The sequence below is a fragment of the Rhinolophus sinicus genome, chromosome 2, assembly GCF_057876585.1.
Source record: "Rhinolophus sinicus isolate RSI-liver-muscle chromosome 2, RSI-T2T, whole genome shotgun sequence".
Lineage (NCBI taxonomy): Eukaryota > Metazoa > Chordata > Mammalia > Chiroptera > Rhinolophidae > Rhinolophus > Rhinolophus sinicus.
Genome location: NC_142502.1, coordinates 158,753,495 through 158,774,496, shown reverse-complemented (window position 1 = coordinate 158,774,496; position 21,002 = coordinate 158,753,495). Strand labels below are relative to the sequence as shown.

The 21,002-nt window shown below is 47.2% G+C and overlaps 1 protein-coding gene across 4 annotated transcripts in view; it reads left to right on the top strand.

Annotated features, from left to right (window-relative positions):
- The first annotated feature begins 5,011 nt into the window (after positions 1–5,011).
- Positions 5,012–21,002, top strand: part of EPAS1 (endothelial PAS domain protein 1) — an 81,194-nt gene continuing 65,203 nt past the window's right edge. For all 4 annotated transcript variants that reach the window (XM_019748604.3, XM_088796183.1, XM_088796181.1 and 1 more), the window contains exon 1: positions 5,012–5,562. In XM_019748604.3, coding sequence (XP_019604163.2) covers positions 5,537–5,562 — 26 coding nt within the window. In that variant the 5' untranslated portion in view covers positions 5,012–5,536. The remainder of the gene's footprint in view (positions 5,563–21,002) is intronic.

The following is a 21,002-nucleotide window of genomic DNA, read 5'->3' as shown; positions in this document are numbered from 1 at the left end:
ACTGCAGCCCTCATGGTTTCAGAAGGACCTCCTTCAGCTGGCCACTTGTGATCTTTCCTTAGATTCTGCTTCTAGTGGCTTCTCCACCTTTTTCTGCAGAGATGTATTTGAAGAAACGTACACGGACGTTTCTGAAACCCTACGTGGGTTTCTTCCTGTGGCTTCCACATCTATTCTGCAGACATTATGTACTGTACTGGATCTTGTGATCGCTGCATAGACCAGCCTTCAGGAATGAAGGACACATCCCACCAAGTGGTGTCGTCAAAGGTCTCACTCATTCCCCAAGGGCAGCCTAATTTCTTGGGAGCTCAGCTGAAACTGAACTAGAAAAAGTCCCATTTTAATATTTGTTGCAGGCCAGCCAAAATCAGACTATAGGAGTGGGAAGGGTACTTCTGATCCCCACTCCGTGTCAGTCTTAGTTATCCAGGCTTCAGAGTGGCGCTGCTTAGGGCCCAATGTCATTGTTTAGAGTGACAGCAGCACCTTCATTTCTGCTATGCCTTTTACTCACTGGGTCCTAGCAGTGGACATGGCTGGGACTCTAGCTTTTTATGCTTTTTCATTCACTCTCTCCACCCTCCCACCCACCCAGCCCCAAATTCTTACAACACCTACTCTTGTATGATTATATGATTTAGCTCTCAATTATTTTATTTATTTATTTTTTTAAGGAGTGCACAGCTCACAGTGGCCCATGAGGGGATCGAACCGGCAACCTTGGTGTTATGAGCACCAGGCTCTAACCAACTGAGCTAACCGGCCATCCCTTAATTTTTATATTTTTTTAAAAAATAAGACTATATAAATTGTATATATCAATTAAAAATCGTTTTTGGAATCATTACTATTAGGTTGGTGCAAAAGTAATTGCGGTTTTGCAATTATTTTTAACCTTTTAAACCACAATTACTTTTGCACCAACCTAATATATTAAAAAGAAGCTCATTGATTTCAGAAGCCTTGAAAAGTAAGTAAACGTGTATGTCAGAATCTGGGCAATGCAGCGTGTGTATAACTGGATGGTCTCCTGGAGGGAAGAGAACCACTGGCTGTCTCGTCCAGCAGACTGATGTCTTCCATTCTCCCGGAAGAAGCACTGCTCAGTATCCATGGACCAATGACTCTTTCACCATTAGTTGAATGACAGAATGATAGACATGCAAGATGTTTCACAGGCCAAAATCTCATCCCTAGACCTAGAAAGACATTAGTCTTGAAATCAGTGATAATCCAGACAAGAGGGGTGGAGGCTGTGGTTCTTTAACACTGGATCCTTATCAGTAAGCACTTAGAAATTGAAGTAGGAAAAAAACAAAACAAAAAAAACCTTGACCCTTTACTCAATAAAAATCACAGAACTCTTTTGGAGGTCAAAAGTCCCAGCAATTAATGGTAGATACAGCTTTGGCCTGAAGCCAAACACAGGGGGTATGGTTTTCTGTCCTGGAGTTCAGTGACAGGGAGTGTGAGGATAGATTTTGGAAAGTCACACTTGAAGAGTTGGTTTTGTTTAGAGGGAGTAACACGCAAGTGTGAGGGAAGGGGTGACCCAGTAAAAACATTTCAATAGAAAATGAGCCATAGTCTCTGCCAGATTATCCTTCCTTCCACTCCTGCTCCCTAGCCTGCACGTTCTCCCCAGCCCGAAACCAACTAAATGGACAGACCAGAGCCAAGGGGTAATCCTAGAGATAACAAACGTTGTAGGCCAGGACGAGTTCAGGAAGTGCATGACCCAGAGAGTGAGGGCCTTCTTTTGCATCCCAGGGGTCTCTCTTGCCTCAATGCACTGAAAGTTGTAAAATACTAAAGAAAGAGCCCAGCTTTCCAAGATCTCTTCTGCCGTTAGATCCCGCCCATTCCAACCTGATTTCTAACCATATCCTGGCCCATACTGTCTGCTATTTTAATGGGATTACTGAGGCCCTCTTTCTTCCACCTGCCTACTTCATCCCAGGTGCCTGCTGTCTAGCAAGTTTGTAAATTAACTAACTCCTCATCTCTATCCCATCCTCTGAACAGTGTGCTCTAGAGAGAAGAAGCTAGAGACTTAGTCTTGTTCTTTGTTAAAAACGAGTGGCTGTTTCCTTGTTGCCACAGGTTTTGTCGCCAAGCCACCCAGTCTAGAGTTGGGAGACAGGTGGAGAAATTGGCTGGGAGATGGGCAGTTCACTCCCATTTTAAGTAGCTTGGGAGCTTTGCTTCGCGGTGCCCTCTGCTGCCCTCCGTGGCCAAAACAGTAATGTCTCTAGAGACACTAAATCCTGGCATCCATCTCTCCCTGCCGACGTCTTTTTAGTTTTCTATGGGCTTTAAAAAGTAAAATGGGACACTCGTTGCAAGCCTTTGTCTGGCTTACAGTCTCAGATCCTTCCTGCAAAGTTGGTTGAACTGAATCCTGAAAGAAATCTTAAATGACCATTGGGCTCCTCAGCTCTGCTCTAAGCAAGGCTGGGTCCAATCCTGCTGGGAATTACACAGGCTTTGGTGAATCTCTAGACACTGCCAAAATACCAGATTCTTTAAAGTTCTTCAGTAGGATTTCCATAAAAACCACAAAATCTGTCCAATTGTTAATCTTAGCATAGGGACTTTTCACTTAGAGGGCAAAATCCCAATTAGAAAGATGTGCAGGCTGGTCATGGAGAATAGGCTATATTAATATGGCTGATGTGTTTGTTCTTCAGTGACCTTTTAACTTTCTTCTTTCTTTTAACATCTAAAAAGATAATTTCATAAGCTCAACCCTGCTGAAATGTTCTCTATGGGTTGGAAGTGTTGTTTTGTGACTTGCAAGCAGAGCTCAGGACTCAGCAGTTTTTCCTTGCTTTGGCAGTGAATGGCTTTGGGTACCTGGAAGCCAGCAAAGCACCTGTTTCTTCCTCTACTCCAGTCCCAAGTAAGGTGAGTAAGCTTATTGCTGATTAAGGGAGAACCGTGTCTTACCAATTTGAATTCCCCATTAAGATAAATAAATGTATCCACTCGGATTGGCTGGCTGGAGAAGCCCCGGATGAAATCACCCCATTTCTGAAACCCACCAGTCCCAAGAAATGGCTCCCTGGAGAGATTGGCAATTTTTGTTTGAATCACTTGGCTGTCATGTCAGGCTAGATGTCTGATTTCAAAGTCGATGTGCACAGTGCCCAGTGGCTGTAGGAAAATGAGAAAAACGTGCCTAGTTCCCCAATTCACCACAGGTTTTATTCAGCTCTCCCTAATTCTGCTCTCCAGTGTTTTCCAAAAGCCCCTCTTACCAATGTGCAAGGGAAAAATGCATGTTAATTTTATGGTGATGGTGACACAAACCTATAACCCAAAAATATGCTTATTTTTTTCTTGATATTTATTTTTGTATTGTAAAAATGTATAGCATTAAATGACCCATCTTAACCATTTTGAAGTGTACAGTTCAATAAATATACTCACATTGTGTAACAGAGTCTCTAGAACTTTATCATCTTGCAAAACAAACTCTGTGAGCATTGAACACTAATTCCCACTGTTTGCCCTGCACCACCCGCCTCAGCCCTTGGTAACCATCTTTTTACTTTGTTTCTATGAATGACTACTTTCGATATTTCATGAGTGGAATCTTACAGTATTGTTCTTTTGTGACTCATTTATGTCACTTAACAAAGTCCTGGAGTTTCTACAGGCAGATTATTTAATATAAACTGTGGTATATAAACTGTGGTAAGACTAAGCAGGAAAAAGTTTCAGGTCCCAGGGCGGGCCAGTTCCGTGGCCCTTGCTTTCTCGTCTTCAACTCACACCTGTGAAGCCTGTGGGCCCTTCTCAGAGCTTCAAAGATTAAAAGCCTCCCCGGTACCTTCCTGAGATATCCCAGCTGGATCACGGTAAGCTACTTAGGGGAATGGGGTGGGATTCTTGGGAGAGTAGCTCAGCGCAGGGCAGAGGCATCAGGCCTGCAGGCGTTGGAGACAGCGTTCAAAGCGCAACTGGAAAATCCCAGAGCTCTAACCGTCTGCCCCTTCTGATCTCTCCACATCTAACACTTGCAGCCTTCACGATCCTAGGGCTTCAATGGGACCCTGGAGACTCATAGGGCAGGTCTGAGATCTCATGATTGAAAGACAACCTCTCAACTCTTACCCCAAGATAACACTGGGAAGCCAGACTGACTTGCCCAATTCTGAACTGGCCCGAAAACCCGGGCGGTGGTGGCAGGTGTTGGGTGCGAGTAGGATGTCGCAGGGCAGACCCTACTCTCCTGCATCCCAGCCAAAGCCGGTATACCTCCCAGTACAACCTTGCAAGCAACCGACATGCCAGTGGAGGAAGGGGAAGAACAGGCGCGACCCTAGCTCAGTTTCACTGCACTATTTTCTCCAGACCCGACAGGAGCAGGTGATAGGTCTCCCCATCTCTTCTTCCAAATGGCAAATTCGGGGCGTTCTGCGGAAGAAAGCGCATCTCGCAGGCCTGCAGCGCGGCTGCTGGGGCTCTCGGAATTATCCCCACCCGGCCGACGGGCCATGCAGAGAGGTGAGGGACGGCTCTGCAAGCAAGGCCAGGCGCGGGACCCTCGGTGCTGGCGGCCCTGCCCTCGACTCAAGGGCACCGCAAGCGGTAGGAGGACACCCGCGTTCAGGAGCCCTCCCGCTCCCCGCAGCACTCCCAGGGACCGACTATTGCTATCGTGTAGCCCACATAAGCTTCCCCTCCCCGGCGCAGAGTCCCACCTTGCTACCCGCCACCCTGCAGACCTCATAAACAACTTCTGCAACAGCGGAGGGAGGAGGCGGGGAGGGCCGGCCGCCGCGGAGCCCAGAGCCCGGGTAGGAGGCGGGCCGAGGTCAGGGCAGAGGCTGAGGCCGCGCCTCTCCATTGGCCAGGACTTAGTGGGCTGCCCGGGCGCGCGGCGCAGCACGGGCGGGGCCTCCCGGAGAGCACCCGCCCCGCCCCCTGCGCCCGCGCCCCTCTTGCCCTCCCCCTCGTGGGCCGCCGGAGTTTTTAAAGTGGGAGGGCAGCCGGGGGAACTAGACATTCGGGAGCAGCCCGCGGCACTGCTCCGGCGTCTGCTGCGGTCCCGCCTCGCTGCTCTGAGCCGATCGTACAATCCTCGGCAGTGTCCTGAGACTGTATGGTCATCTCAGCCACCGCGCCCGCCCGGCCCCAGACTCTTGCAACTGCCGTCGTTAGAGTCACTTTTATTTTTTATTTTTTTTGAAAACCCAGGAAAGTGGCTGCTTTTCGAAGAAGAAAAAGAACTTCGGTCCCTTTTCGCTCCCCTCGTTTTTGCGTTTGACAGCCTCCTCCCACTCCTTCCCCTGACCCCGCCTCCCGGTGCAGGTTCCTCCCTGTCACCTTTCTCCACCCCCTTTCCCCCGCACCTAGCCAGCAGCCCGCAAACTTGCACCTGACTGTGCGGGGCTCTCGAGCCTGTGAGCACTTAGGACCATTAACACGGGCCCGGACCTCAGGGAGTGGGAAAGCGCCAGCAGCTGCACACCCCCACCGGCCAAGGAACCCAGGTGCTCGGCGTCTCAAAAGGGCCACCGCGACAATGACAGCTGACAAGGAAAAGAAAAGGTAAATGCGCGCGTCCGAGCCGGCCGTGGAGCTGGTCCGAAGGGGTGTCTGGGCTTTGTGGGGCCGGCGCGGGTGAGAGCAGCTAGGAGGAGGACGGAGAGAATCGGTTTGGAAGGTTTTGCGGGGGGAAAGCAGGTGCCCCGTCTGGGGACGCGGTGCTGCAGCTTCGCAGTGGAGAGTTCTGTGGCCCGAAAGAATCGGGAATCAGAGCGTGAAACGAGGCCAGGAGGCCAAGGGGAATGGCCCTGCAGGTCGGAGGTGCTCCCGGGGTGCCTTCCAAAATCTCCCCTGCCCCTACCCCGAACTCCCGCGGCCAGCAGGTTGAAATGTTTCTAGGTTGATTTAACTCAAGTCAACTTTCGGTTTTCTTAAGTCTCGCATGCGGGGCAGCATCCACACCTCTCTTTTACTCCGGACTTTTCGGGTCGGTCCAAATGAATAGCTATGCCCTCTGTGCGCCCCAACGGACAAGTGGTCGGAGGCGGAACGCGACGCTGGGACACTGCCAGGCGGAGGGGCTCGGACGCAGCAAAAGCCCCCATTCCGGGTCTCCAGACCCCACTGACGCTTAGAAAACCCCCTTCCTGATCCCGCACCTTGACTCCTTGGGAGAGAGGGTAGTGGGCGGGGCTGCTTTGCGGGGGTAGTAGGTGTCTTGGTGTGCAGCGAGGGGATGGCGACAACGGGCGTGTTTCCCACCCAAGAGGACAGAGAAGGGCAGCCGCGATCTGCCTGCCTGCCCTTGCCAAGCCTCTAGGCACTGTGTGAGAAGCAACTCCGGCCAACTCTCACTGCCCTCCCGCCCCCTCCGGGCGGCTCCCCGCCTGGCCCTCTCCCGGCGGGAGTGAGAGTGCTCCGCGCGGCCGCGCAGACAGAGTACCGCGTCTCTTCCCGCAATCGTGCACTGCCTGCCGCCTGGCACCCCACTTCCCTTATCTCCACTGGTGCTGCCCCAGCGGGCTGGAACTTTCAGCCCCGAAAACTCCGCAGCGGCTTGGCAAGACTGGGGTTCGGGGGGGGGGGGGGTGTTTGGAATTGAACGCGGCCAGATGAACAGCCTGAGCCTCAGGAGATCAGCTGGGCGCCTGTGAGGTGGTGCGGAGACCCCGGACCCAGCCACGAAGAGAGGAGGTGACTGGCCTCGAGCTGGGGGCCCGAAGAGCTCACTCAGTGTCAGTGCCGATTTGCTCTATTCTGACTTCCACTGAGAGAACGGAGCTAGAAACTGTGTATCCTCTGGTCGAAAGCCGCAGTTCCCACCTCGGGGCACCGATAAGGATTTGATAAAAACCTCGCTGGTGTTCTGGCAGGGAGCCCTGGCCGTCCGTTCTCTGATCGATGGGGGGAAGCAACTGAGCCCGGCTCCCCCCTCCCCGACCGCAGTCCCCTTCCCGCGTCACTGTGGCGCCCCCAGGCCTGAGAAGGGTGAGCGAATTTTGGCCCAGTCACCCAGGGCCCTGAGACTGTGCCCCCGGGGGACTGTAGCTCTGGAGTCCTCTGTCTTTGAAGGGCAGCGAAGCAGGAAAGAGACTTTAGGAGTCCAACGCCTTTTGTAAAACCAATGTAGCCTGCCTCATAATACCAATAATAATGACCGAACTATCAAAAAGCAAAGTTATAGTCAGCTTCTCTGCTCGAGCTCCGGGCTCGGGAGCCGGCGAGGGAACTTTTTGTACGTTTACATTTGTCATGCCTATTGGTGAATGTCGCAATCGCAGAGGTGGGGCCTGACGGTAATCTTGAAAGATGTGTGAAGTGTCAGCTTCTCCCGTGCCGCTCGGGCGCAGGTCCTGTGCTATTATGTATATTAATCGTCGCAAGAAACTTGAGAGCAGAGGAAGAATTATTTCGACAAGCCTGCCTGTCGTGCCGCCTTCGTTAGAGATAGAGGGAGCTGGAATGGAAGCAGGAAAAAAGTGGGATAATCAGACTCCGAATTATTTGTGAGCGTGGCAGGTTTACGAACGACTTGCAGGATTGCCTGCCAGTAGCCTAGGACACTGCTCAGTGGGTGCTACCGCCCAGTGTGACTGCCCTCTGCGACTTGCCTTGATTTCTTATGTTGCAGGCTGGCAGGGCAAACAGCAAGTCCCTCAACCATCGAGAGTCCCCGTAGGGGTTGTCCAATTCCTGTTGGGCTAATTGTTTAAAGACATATTTACTTTTCGTTTCTGGCTGTTTGCTGGCTGCAGGCTCCTTGCAGGGCAAAGGTGTAATTAAAATAGGTGAACCAAATACATTGAAAGTTGGTGTGAGATGTAAGTGGTTGTCCTTAGTTTTCCCAGAGTACCTCACAAGTGCAGTGTGTCCCCTGCCAAGGGGGACTGTCCGGTGATGATTCTGCCCAGTAGTTGTTAAGAGTTGTGATTCTTTTGATTCAGCAGAGCCGTTTCTTCCCCTAAATTCAAGATGCATGGAACACTTGCAATGTTCCTTTCAACAACAGCCCTTCAAGAAGTGGGCAGGATCATTTTGTTCCAAAATGTTCATGTGTTGATGGGTAGATTAATGTTTAATAATAAAGAGTTTGCTTTCTAAGAGTTGGCTGTCTGGCCTGGATAGAGGGTATTAAAGTGTACTTTCTGGTAGTAGTGGGCATTCCTGGTGATACCAGAGATGGTCAAAAACCAAAGCTTGATAAGGGTGCTGCCCTCGCTTTTCTGCCCTGATCTGTCAGGAGTGAAGTAGAGGCCTCATTAATTGAGATTCCTGATTCTAGAAAGAGCTAGAAAGTGTCTGAGTTACTCACCTCCTGATATGAAAATTTCTGAGTCCCTTCCCTGGAAGAGAAAAGAGTCTGGAAGTTTTTAGGTACTGTGGGGAATAGAATGGTTTGGGTAAATGTAAATGAGGTCCTTGGATAATCAGGGATCAAAGTCCATTCCCAAAGCCAGACCCAGCTCAGAACACTTTCTGGAAGGCTTAGTGTGGGGCCAGTGGTGGAAGGAGTCAGAAACATCTGGATCAGAAGTTTTCAAACTATCTCCTCCTCCCCCTGCCAGCTGGACATATTTGTTCCTCTGCTAAAATAAAACCAAAGTCCATCTATTTTCAGTACTGAAGGCAAAAATATTGCTGGACAGTTTTTCTCAATTTAAGTATATTTTCTATAAATATTCCTTCAACATTTGATGTTTGTTTCTGTTGCATTACCAGGATTCAGGGATGGTAAGGAATTCATGTAACACATTATAGGTTCAGGTAGTTAAATTTTTAATTCATACAGCTTTCATGAAATTCAAAAGAATGCTGTGACTACAGGCTTTTTCAGTGTCACTAATGGGGAGCTTAGAATTATTTTATAAGAGACTGTGGAAATCATCTAGTCAAATGTTTCTCTTTCTGGAGAAGGAAACTGAGACCCAGAGTAGTTAAGTGACCTCCAGTCACAGGGATAGTTATTGCTGGTGAGAATAATTGACAGAATAGTACCCCCAGCTCTGAAATGCCTCTAGACAGTGAGAATGAGTCCCAAAGGATTATAGTGCCCACCCCCCTCACCAGCTCTAAACACTGAACCTTGCAGAAAGGAGACTTGCTTTTCTAGATAAAATTATAAAAGACTTCAGGCTGCAGACGGAGTGATTCTGTTTGCTCTTTACAAAAAAAGGAAGTAGAGTTGGTGCCGGTTCCAGTATCTGTAAACTTTGGGAAGTATGAATTCATTGCTTTAGTGCTTTTCCTTTATTTCACTTAGAAAAAAATTAGTTATATGTGAACCTCATTAAACAAAATCAAAGCAAGGACTGTTCTCCAGTGGAGCAGATTGCTTTGTGAAGTAGAGAACTCCCTGTCAGAGAAGACATTCAAGCAGCTACTAGATTGATTCCTATACTGAGTAAGGTGGCATTTTCACTAGGAGTGAAAAGCCTGAGACTAAAACTGTTTAATGAGATTTGAATGTAAATCAATCAATCTCTCTCTCTCTCTCTCTCTCTCTCTCTCTCTCTCTCTCTTTCTCTCTTTCTCTCCCCCCCACCCCCTCCCTATCCCTAGTTCTGTCTCTATCTCTGTCTCTGTAGGATGATACTCAAGTTTCTAGGAATCTACTGTATAAAATGTTTACAAATAGAAGGAACCGAATTAGACCAATCTTAGTGAGCTCCAGGATTTTAGCCCAATACATTTGAAAATATTTGCTATCAGTAAGTGTCTCAAGATTTAGGATTTTCCACATCTCAGGAAACCTATCCAGTAGTATTTGCTTTTTTGTATTGTCCCCAGTCCTGTCTGAAACCCTCATAAGTTTCCCACTTTAGCCTACTGAATCTTTCCTGTGGCTTCTAGTACTTACCTTCGCTGATCAATCACAGCAGGTAGAGTGTTTCCTAATATTGTAAAGTTAGCAACGTGTGCTTGCTGGGCCCTCAGTACCCTTTCCCCCCGCCTTACCCCATACCATGCTCACATCACGATATAAATAAGACAACAAATGTGTATTGAGCACCTACTCCTGCTCTGAATAAAACGCTGAAGAGGAGACGGAGAAACAGAGGATGTGGTCCTTGTCTTCAAGTCCCTTAGTTTGGTGGGTGGGTGGGGGAGGGGAAGGCACACAAGGAAGCTTAAGTAAAAATATAGGTAGCTAGCAGCTTACAAGTGACTTTTCTGTTGGGATCTAGTCTTTTGAAGCTAAAGAGAAGAAGCTCTTAGCTTTTCAGGCAGTGGTAACCATCTACACCAGTACACACAATTATTAAAAAGCATTGTGTGTGTTTGGGGGTGGGAGAGTGGGTTCCTAGTTTTCCCTGGAATCACCCAGGGTAGGTCCTGACCACCAGCATAAAGACTGGCTCTGAGGCAGCGGCTCTAACGGAGGGTCAAATGTGAGTAGGGGGTAATGAGAGGAAAGAAAAAGTGGAGGGTTCAAGAGTATTTCCCATCCTGTATTTTGACACCAGTCAGAAAGGCCCCCAACATTGCGTGTTTGCTGTCCTCTACACACTTGCTTTGGGCAGAGAGGGAGGCATCTAGTAGGGCTCCAAGAGTGATAGGGCTCCCGGTTCTTGTCCCGCTGAGGATGACAGTGGAGACAGCTACGGCTCCAGGAAGGCCAAGAAGGGAGAGGGAATTTCTTATCCTAGGCTTTGTGAATAGGCGTCTGTGAGCCTCTGAAATTCTGTGCAAGGGATGATGTCTTTAAGCACTTTTTTTCCCCCTGATGGAAGTATGTTCGGCTCTCAGTAGCCTTTCAAAGGCTCTATGTTCTGGAAAAGGTAAGCCCTGGCCCTTAGAGGATGTTGGTGACGGCCGTACATTTCAGTATCTTTCTGTTCAGGTCCCAGATGGTTCCTAAGTTTCTCTACCAGTGTCTCTCACTGTCATAGAGATGGGGAAGGAGATTGGTGTTTGCATCTAGTAAAGATACCGTGGTACAGCTTAACCTTACCTGTACCACATGTCTCACGACTGTCATGGAAGGAAGGGGAGCCGAGGGCCCTGCACAGGGTTAGTTCTGCTGTGATTCATTTCATTACTGCTGCTGAAAATGGCCGTGAAAGTTTATCCTTACAGTTTCCGTCTTCCTCAGTTATTTGGAGGTCTTTTTATGCACTAGGAATGTGTGTGTCCTTAGTAGAAATCATATATGCGGTAGGACAAAAAAGAAAAAAAACCAACCCACTTAGTCATATTTGTATAGGCACTGTTCTGAAAACTTTATATGGATTAACTCTCTTAATCCTCATAACGACCTTGTGAAATAAGCATTATTATTATCCCCATTTCACTGATGGGAAAGCTGAAGTATAAAAAGGTGAACTGCCAAAGATCAAATTGGTAATATGGGTGGAGCTAGGATGTGAACAAGGCAAGGTATCTCCAGAGAGTCTGCTCTTAACCACTGATCCATACCGCCTTACTTTCCCCAAGGTATCAATAAAGTATTTAATATTCCTGACTCATGGTAAGTACTCCATAAATGATAACTGCTTTTGCTGTTGGATTTATAGTTATTATAATTACTTTTCCCTTTTGTGACTGACTCATCACTTGCATTGAACCTCACACGTAGACAGGGATTGAAGATCTGAAAGGTGGAATTGGCAATCTTGGAAATTCTTATTTTTCATGGGTTTTCCTCAACTCTGGCAGGAGGTGGTTCTCTCCTGCCCCAAAGAAGTTCAAAGCTTTCCACCTCCCACCCTTCACTGGTGGCAAGACTTCAATAATTACTTTAGCCTTCGGACTCCATTGTGCAGAAGAACCTGTTAGAAGTCTTCCTCTGTGGCTTCTGAAGAACCATCTCCAAATCAAGATGCACAAGACTTCCTCTGGTTCTTTTGATCTTTTGAAATTGCCAGCACAGGAAGGAAAGAATGGATGGGGGGATAAAAAATAGCTATAATCGTTGCAATAATAATAATACATTGCATTTTTATAGAGCCCTTTCTCTGATGAGCTCCGAGCTTTCGCAGCCATCACACCTTTGACCTCTGCACTGTGAACCTAGAAGGGCCTCTTGAGTTGTCCAAGTGCCGTAAAACAATTGCACTGACACATATCATAGCACCGTATATGTGGTATCCATGCATGGGTACATGCCATTCACAGCATCTGTGATTTTTTGAGTAGAGATGGGTGTAATTTGGTCCCAGTTGTCTGGTCCTGCAATTAGAAGCTACAGAACTGATCTGCCAGCATGAAATCAAGAAGAGTGGCAGGGCCCTTGAAGATCGCTGGAGCTGAGAAAACAGGTGTGGAATGGACCAGCATGTTATCTACTTCTAAGTGGCCTCCATTTTCCCCTAATTTCTCAAGAGATACTGGTTCGCTTGACTGCTTTAGGCTGTTTCTAGGGGCCACTTGTACGTCAGTAAAAACTCTTGTTATATCCCATCACCACCTGAAACACCATGTATTCCCCCGTTTTTAAAATGGAAAAATTCTTCAATTTTAAAGTTACAAGTAACTTCTATGCAAAATAATGACTCTGGGAAGCAGTTCCTTTTTTCACATGCAAAGATATTTCAGAAAGGGTGGGCTATCAGTAAGGAAAATGACCCCCCATTAAAGAATATATTCATTTATTTGCCATTCACCCATCTGGCACTTTCCCAATTCTACAGAGCCATGGAAGTGGATTGTTAGAACTCTATTTTTATATTCCTCAAGTGGCTTCCTGCATCCCCTTTCTGTGGCGCCCTCCAATAGAAAAAAACCTGCGAGGTTAGTGCTAGGAATCAACAGATTAGGGATATTCTTGGGTTAGGCTATGTAATAAAACACATGAGCAGGAAAATGACTCCATCGTGGTTCACTCATGATTGTGACGCTGGTGGTTAAGCCCGCTGCCGTGTTTGCTGCCTGCAAACGCTGGGGGTATAGCCAATATTATAGTCTTTTTAGCAATTAATCAACTCTGTAACAGCTGTAGTGAGGACACATGGGCTTCATCTAAGACAGTTCAGAAGCATTTTATAATTCCTTTACAATACATCAATGAAAGTGTGTGATTATTTTTTGGTAGTAATCGTTTAAATCACTGTGTTGTGTATCTAGCCAGACGGTGCTCTCTCTGTGTCTCTTGATGTTGTAGTTATATTAATAAAATATATTTGCTTCTTGATAAAATTTTCATATTGTCACCGCTTTGTATAAGATTTGTCCTAACTGCCTCAGGGTAGGGGGCTGAGGGAAGGAAAGGCAACACATTAAACAAAGTTGATGTTTGGGAAACTGAACTGCTGAAAACAGCGAGTCATGCCGTATGCCGTGAGACCTAAAACTGGGCTCAGGTGTCCCTGGTGAGCTGTGGCCTCTATCTACCACCTCGGGCTCCTGTGACAAGGTAATGAAGATACAGGAGCACAGAGAGGATGACTCAAACTTTAATACTAACTATTCTCATTACTAATGAGTAATTACAGCAAATATTTACAGGCCTCTTTTCCTACCTTTACGACTTCCTGTTGCTGAAGCACTTTGGAGTATTGAGAAAGATAGTCCTGGAAAAATACGTCATACACGGTTGCAGGAAACAGTGTCTTTAAGCACACACACAAAATCAGTTGCTTGACTCTGTTTATGAATTCCATGTGCAAACAACAGAAAACGAGGCTTGTGAGGGGCTGGCTGATTGAGCATCTATTCTTTGAACTTCCAAACAAAATTTTAAAAATCAAGTCTGGATTATCAACTCTATGGGGAAATGGGTCACCCAGTGTTTAATGATACTTTTAGAGAATATTCTAGAAATAATAGGACTGTGCAAGTTAGTAACGTACTATTGTGAGTTAAAGCACAGGTCTTGGATAAACACTGTTTGATGAACCTATGACCTCTACAATATTTTTCTGAATGAAAACAGTCTTGCTTAATGGAGTCAATCAGGACGTATAAAATGTGCCATGTGGCAGATTCAGGGAGTTAGAAGAATATCATTCACTTTATCAAGATTCTAGAATAAATCCTGATAATGCTCATTTCCTTTTATGTGGTTTAAAAAGCACTCCGGTGAAATTGCTTTCTTCAGCAAAAGTCTGTAAAGCATGGTCCCCTTGCATTTCTCTCCTACGTTTCCAGGAGTTGTCAGTGCTATTTTAGAATGGCAGCCTTCACTCCGGCACTGGCTGAGGTTGATGAAGCTAATTTTGGTGCCCAGGGTAAAGGGAGAGAGGAGTCACCTGCAGAGCCAAAAGGGCTTTCTGGTGCTTGGATTTGGAGCACCATGGTGTTACCGGACACACCACATTTCACCTTTAGAACCTTTATTTGTGTGCTTGCACAACAAACGTTTACCCAGATATTAAGATAAGAAAAGTATGAAGGTCACATTTCGCTGGTGACAAGGGAGCTTCTATAAATGTAACCATATCACCGTGCAGCAGGAGTCTGTCTTTTATTCTATACCCAGGACTTAGGGGACTTAATGGTGGGTGGGGCCTGGGAGCCAGGCAAGGCCCTTCCCAGTTTTTTGGCTTCTCTGCAGGTTCTGGCTAAACCGACATGCCCCTCCCATTTGGTAAGGCCCTTTGGGGTGGCCAAGAAGGGAGGTGGAAATCCTAGTCCACTCTGTGCTCCCCCCCACCCCACCCCACCCCCGCCCCCTACTCTATGGAGCTTCCTGGTATTACATGGACAGTGCCCAGTGCATTTTCCTGCTGTCTGACCATCTAGGAGTCTGGCTGCTAAAATAGCTTTCCTGCCTCTCAGAAGAGGTTTGCAAGGTTCTGAGAGTGCCCCTGTTTTAGGCAAAGCACAGAGAGTCTGGGGGGGTGGGGGGGCAGGGGTTCCTTTTGTGGATTTGAGTTTTTCCCTTAAAGATCAGCAAGGTTTGAGCTAGACACACTCAGAGCCTGAATGAGGACACAGATCCTTGGCCCAAGGGCAGCCTCCAGGGCAGTGGGAGTTCATCTCACTGATTGTAAGGGACCCCATCCTAGCTCTCTCACCTTGTTCACCATCACCCCCCGTGTCTCCTAAGCTCCAAAGTTGCAAACTTCCTCCCTCTGCCCCAAAGGCTTGTGTACCCTGCGTAGTGTCACAGGACACATTCCCACCTCTGTTCCCTCACCCTAGTCCTTTCATCTTGGAGGCTCCTCTCCTCTCTTTCTGCTCACATATCGCCCACTTTCCTAGCGTGAGCCCAAACCCACAACTCCTACAAACCCTTCTGTAGTAATTCCCACACTGGCACCTCCCCCTCCACTTGTTTCTAACTCTTGCTTATGTTTGCCAAAGAGCCTGCCTGATTATGTTTCCTTGTTATCTAATGACATTTTATGTGTTTGTGTCTTCTCAACAAGAGTGCATGTTGCTCAAGGGCAAGGATATCTAATTTTCTGATGTGCCCTGTAGTACCTTGCATATTTTGAGTCCCTAAAATCGTAATTTTTATTTATTTAAAAAAAAATTTTTTTAATGGCATCTTCAGAGAAGATGCACCTTTGAGCCACTGCTTAATTTTTATTTGTCTGATTGCATCGTACAATTCACAAAGTGAGGTATAGGAGTGTGATATTGTGATTTATAGTAAGAAATATAGATCTGGACTTCATCCCATTTCTGGCACAGCTCCTAAAACCCTAGGAATTTCCTCAATTTTTAAAAAAATCAGAATCGCTTTGTTGTCTTTTGGGTCCTTGGGAAGCCTGCCTCTTGGGCTTTCATTCCTTGTTGTTTTCATTCCTATAGATTTGAGCCCTTTACTCATTATTTTTGGAAAAGAAAAAATCGAGGGGACCACTGGCAGGTCTTGGTGATAAATGATTTTACATCAAAGGTAAACCTTAGGCTAGTATTATGCCAATGCTTCACTTCCAGAATGCCCAGTACACTAAGGCAAGGACCAGCCAAACAATAAAGTACTCGAGCTTAATCTCAAAGTTAAAAAGCCAGGCGGGAAAGTGTGTGCAAGAGAAACCCAGCTCTCAGCTCAGAAATCTACTTCCCTGGGGGGCCCTCCCCAATTAGCAGCACATTGGTTACCCCTGTGTTTATATGGCCCTCAGTCTATATTTTATTGTTTGTATGATGCTTTTACAACTTGCTTCTGAGTGGTGTGTGTGTGTGAAAGAGAGAGGAAGAGAGAGAGAGAATCTGTCCCTGGTCACCACTTAGGTGGTAAGCCCTCCAAGGGCAGGGGTCCTGTCATCCTTTTCTGTTCTGTCTTCCCACAGCACCCAGAACAGAGGCCTACATTTGGGTGCCCAATGATTGTGTATGAACTCTGTACTATGTCAGAAACTACAGGAGCTTAGTGCAGAGGCTTAGAGGCACAGGCAGGAATCTTTTCTTAGATCAACTTACCCATCCTCCTGGTCACCCACCGTGCATGTAGTAAGGTGGGTGGGGACGCTGGCATCATCACTGTGTGTAAAAATTTGTGGGTTCCGTTCCACCTTCAGGTGCCATGCCAGGCAGTGAGGTTACGAAGAGGCGTTAGATGGACTCTGTACTCAGGAGGCGTATAGTCTAGTTAGAGAGTCCAGAAATACCTAAAATTATTTGTTTAAAATATTGCAAAATGGTTTCATGAATGGGTGCCCTCGGGCCATATTTAAGATATTGCTATCTTGTTAGATAGTCAAAATTAGCTCAGATAAAACATGAAGCAAACAGTGGAATTTTGGTAGTAATTAGTGAGAGTGAATTGGGTAAATAGCTCTTGTGTATTATGAATCGATAGAAAGAGGGGTGAGCAGCATAGATCAGAGGGAGGTTTCATGGCGGAGCCGTAAGATCTAGGTCTTGATTATTAGGTGGACTTTGGATGGGCCGGTGGGGATGGGATGTTCTAGTTGGGGTGACCCGCTTGAGTCAAATGAGGAAGGCGGAATCAACAGGGTGTGCAGGCAAAGGCTGGTGAGCGGCTCCTTCCAGGACTGAGTCTGGAGCTCTGTTAGTGGACAGGCGATGAGGACCAGGCCCGGACAGATGTTTGGGAAGTTGAGGGACAAGCCTCTCGGAGTCACGTTGCGATGGAATCTTTGGGCTGCCTTGGGGCCACAGGAGCAGTGCATGCCTCTCTTAGGAATTAGTGGAACCTGAGGGAGCTGCTCAGGGCACCTCCATATCTTCCAGCCAGGAGCCTGGTTCTAGTGTGAGCACCAAAGCGTGGTTGGAAAAGGTCGTTATTATTCTTTATAAGAATGACCTCAAAGGCTGAAAATGTCCCCGTTTCCCTTAGGAAATCGCTCACCTGAAAATGCCTGAATTGATCTGGAACATATTTCTTTGTGGACTGTACCACCCCTCAGGGTAATAAATGTCTCCCCGTGTGCAGAGGGGGAGCTGGAAGGAGACAGTTTACCCTATTGTAACACAGAGTCCTTGGGGCTCTGGGGAGGGGTGCAGTGACCCTCATCCTGTGCTCTTGTTTGGATGGTAGTCTTTGTCCCCTTTATTATTTGCTAAGGACTCTCATTCTAGCCCCTCTTCCCCTTTCTCCAGATTCTAGGTTTTTTGAGTCTGATCATTGTAGAAAGATAGGACAGTCCCTTTAACACTCCGCGATTTGTAGGGTGGCGGCCTAATCTAAGTCAGAGCACTCCTTTTGTCATCTTTACCAACTGTTTGTTGCGTGCCCTGTGGAGCAGTGCAGCAGAGCTGTTCCTTCGCCTTCTGCTTTCCTGTGATGTGGCTTCACCATTCCTTAAAGCCCGACCTCTGACTTTCTTGGCCAGATGCTGCCAGAAGAGACAGAAAAAGGAGCCATCTTTCTAGGGTCACCTAGGTAGGGCAGCTGGGGCTTTTCCCCTCCTCCAGCAGGTCTAACCTTTCCCCTAGAGGTATTTAGAAGCAGTTGAGGTCATGGCTGGACACTGGTGAGCAGGGCTTTGGCCAGAGATCCCGAATCACTGGAGAAGCTCCCACACTAGGGACAAACAAAGGCCAAGAAAGTCACTTTAGTGTACCCTGTCCTGTGGTACTTCAAGTGCAGCTCCTGAACGCTCTTGGCTTGGAATTTAATCTCATCATGATACCTGCATGTCTCCTCTCATTCCTTTTCTATCCCCTCAGTCATCAGTACATGGTTGTAGAACTAGGAAACTGCTGCCCAGCCCAGGCAGGATTGCTTTATTCAGTGGTGTGCTCAGTAATCATTTAAATGCCTACTCTGTGCAGGCTGCTGAATGTTGGGCCTGAGCCCAGGGAGGGGCCCCTGGAGTCAGGTGGAAGGGGCTGGAGAGCCCAGGTTGCCCAGCCCAGACACAAGGCTGTCTGGGGCTGTGGGCATCTCCCAGGAAGCTGCCTCGAGGAGGTCCTAAGAAACCCATAGGCCGGAAAGTGGTGTTCACTCAAATCTAGCCAAAGCTGAAAATGTGAGTATAGCACCTACCTTCCTACAGCCGCAGGTAGGCCTCAGGAAGGCAAAGGAAGGTGATCTAACCAAGCTAATCTGTGACTACGCCATTAGGGTGTGAAACCTGTGAACTTACCTTGTTTTGTTCGTTTCCTTTCCAAAGTAAAAGTTCCTTCTGAAAAATTCCAACTTTGTCTCTCCTGAACTCCTTGCAAACTGTTTTCCCCCACCTGCGTCAGTGAGGTGATGGGACTTGGGCACACTTGGGGGTGATGTGGTCACTGCTGCCACTGGCCGGCTTTAGGCCTTGGCATGCTGAGATGACCATGCTTCCTTCTTTTCTGAGCCATTCACTTGAGCACATTAGAAACCATTTTCCATATTCAGATCAACACCAACCTTGTGATTCTGGGCTACCTGTAGCTCCTTGTATGAGTTCAGATATTACAAGGGTAATGATGACAGCTTAATTCTCTGTGAGTTAGATCTTCCGGGCCAACGCAGAGTACATGTTTATTTTGGAAAGGGACAAACTTTCACCCACTTGAATTCCTTTGCCTTCAAAATTAGTGTCAGGGGGAGCATTTCAGATCTTGCTCCCCAGCATATGTTGTCAGTTTGGCTCAAATAAACTCATAAAAATTCTCAAAAAAAAAAAAAAAAATTAGTGTCAGGGATTGAACACAAGAGTTGCATATTTTTTAGCCTTTGTCTTGCCAAACAGATTTTACTCGTAAATGCTCCCAGGGCCACCCTTACTTTTTTTGTGTCCCTGGCAAAGCCTGCCTGCACATGAGGTTCAAAGGAGTACTCAAAAAGGCTCTAGGAATGAGAAAGACTGTTCTAGATCCTTTTCTGACCTGTGTAACTTAGAACAGGTAATTTAACCTCTCTGCATGTTTCCCATTCCTAAATGGGGGTTAGACACACTAATTGCTTTCTAAGAGGACTATTCTGAGATTGGAATGAGATAGAGGTTCAACAGAGCCATGCATTTTAAAGGTGGATTACATTTTAGAAATCTTCTTGTAACCATTATATCCATAGAAAGACCTTTGAAAAGTTTAAAGTACAGACCATTAAGGCATCATTATTAACAAGCCCAGCAATATAATCATTTGGCACATCATTTGTTGGAGTGGTTTCACTGCAGTTGGAAGGGAGTCTTAGGAGAATCTAAAAAGTGCTTGTTCTCAGGCCTTTAAATCCCACCCCACCCCCACTTCAATCCCTGCCTGAGCTTTTCAGGATTATGAGCCCTTCCCAATAGTGATTTCAGGATATGAATTATATTTTCCCCATACTCTGAGATGTGAGGAAATCTGATAACACCAAGAGAACAAGGAACCCTCCTGGACTCCTGAAAAATGGCATGACCTTGAATGTGCCCTTTCCATGCCTGGCTTGTTCTCCCCTCACCTGTGGGGAGAGAGGGGCCATGCCAGCTTCCATCCTGTCATGAGTGGGAGTTTGCCCTTTGATGTAACACCCCCAAATCTCTAGACCTAATGGGCTATATCCATATTAGATCTGCTCTGGTCCACTTGTTGCTCTGCATCTTACATGCAAGACCTAATTGTGGGCTCCCAAAGGGACTAAGTGCCTGGCCCAAAGTCATTACAAGGTCAGACCACTTTACTGGGAGATCTAGAAATGAGGGGCAGGATGATACCTTGAAGAATACCTGGGTCTCCTGGAGTTACTAGAAGTGGGAAGAGGCTTTGGGTAGGAAGGGTCTGGCTCTGCCGCACAGTGACCATGAGACTTGGCAGGTCACTCAGCTCTGGCTTCAGACCCATCACCTTGCCGCATCCCTAATACCTCTTGTCCGTAAGTCTGCCCTTCCCTCAGCCCAAGCCGAGGCAGCCAGCTGAATTGGGCCTTAGGTCTCAGCTTAAATATCACCTCAGGGAAGGCGTTCCAGACCTCCCTCAGTTAACCTCCATCCCTCCACTTCTGGTCTCCTTTTCTTTTTTTTAACAACACTTCCTACATGCTGTAATTTATTTGTCTGTTGCTCCCCTCTAGTTTGTAAGCTGCTTGAGGGCAGGGACTGTGCTGACCCTCTCACCAGCATATCCTTAGTGTCTATGGCAGTGCTGTGCACATATTAGGTGCCCCTTAAACACAGGTTAAGGAAAATAATGAATTCAGGGTTGCTGGGTCTTTGTCTTCAACTCCACATTGAAGACGCATTTGTTCAGTGTTTAATTTTTTCCCAAAGCTCATAATGTATATTAAAGTAGTTGTTTTTCTCATCATATAGACCAAACAACTGAAGCACAAAACTGGGATCCCAAAGCCAGAGAGTGGTAGAGCCCATGTTAAGAGATCCCAGCCCCAGCTTCTTTCCACTGACTGGTGGTGTCTCTCCAGGCACTTTCCTCTTTTTTTTCTGTTGTGGTGATGTTATTGTTTGTCTTATTTGGCAATGTTTACACCGCAGTGGTAGGGGCCATTGTGTGTTGGTGGCGTCTGGAAATACACAACAGAGTCCCAGGAGAATGCCACTGTCGGTCCTTACCACAATTATCAATTGTCAGGCCAGGGGTAGTAACTGGGTGGGTGTCATTCTCTACGTGGCTGGTCCTGCGTGTTGAAACACCACTGCCTGCTCCTGACAGAGGCGAAGGGGAGTAGGACCACAGCCCCATTTCTGCCTGGTCCCATCTATCCTACCACACACACCTAGGCC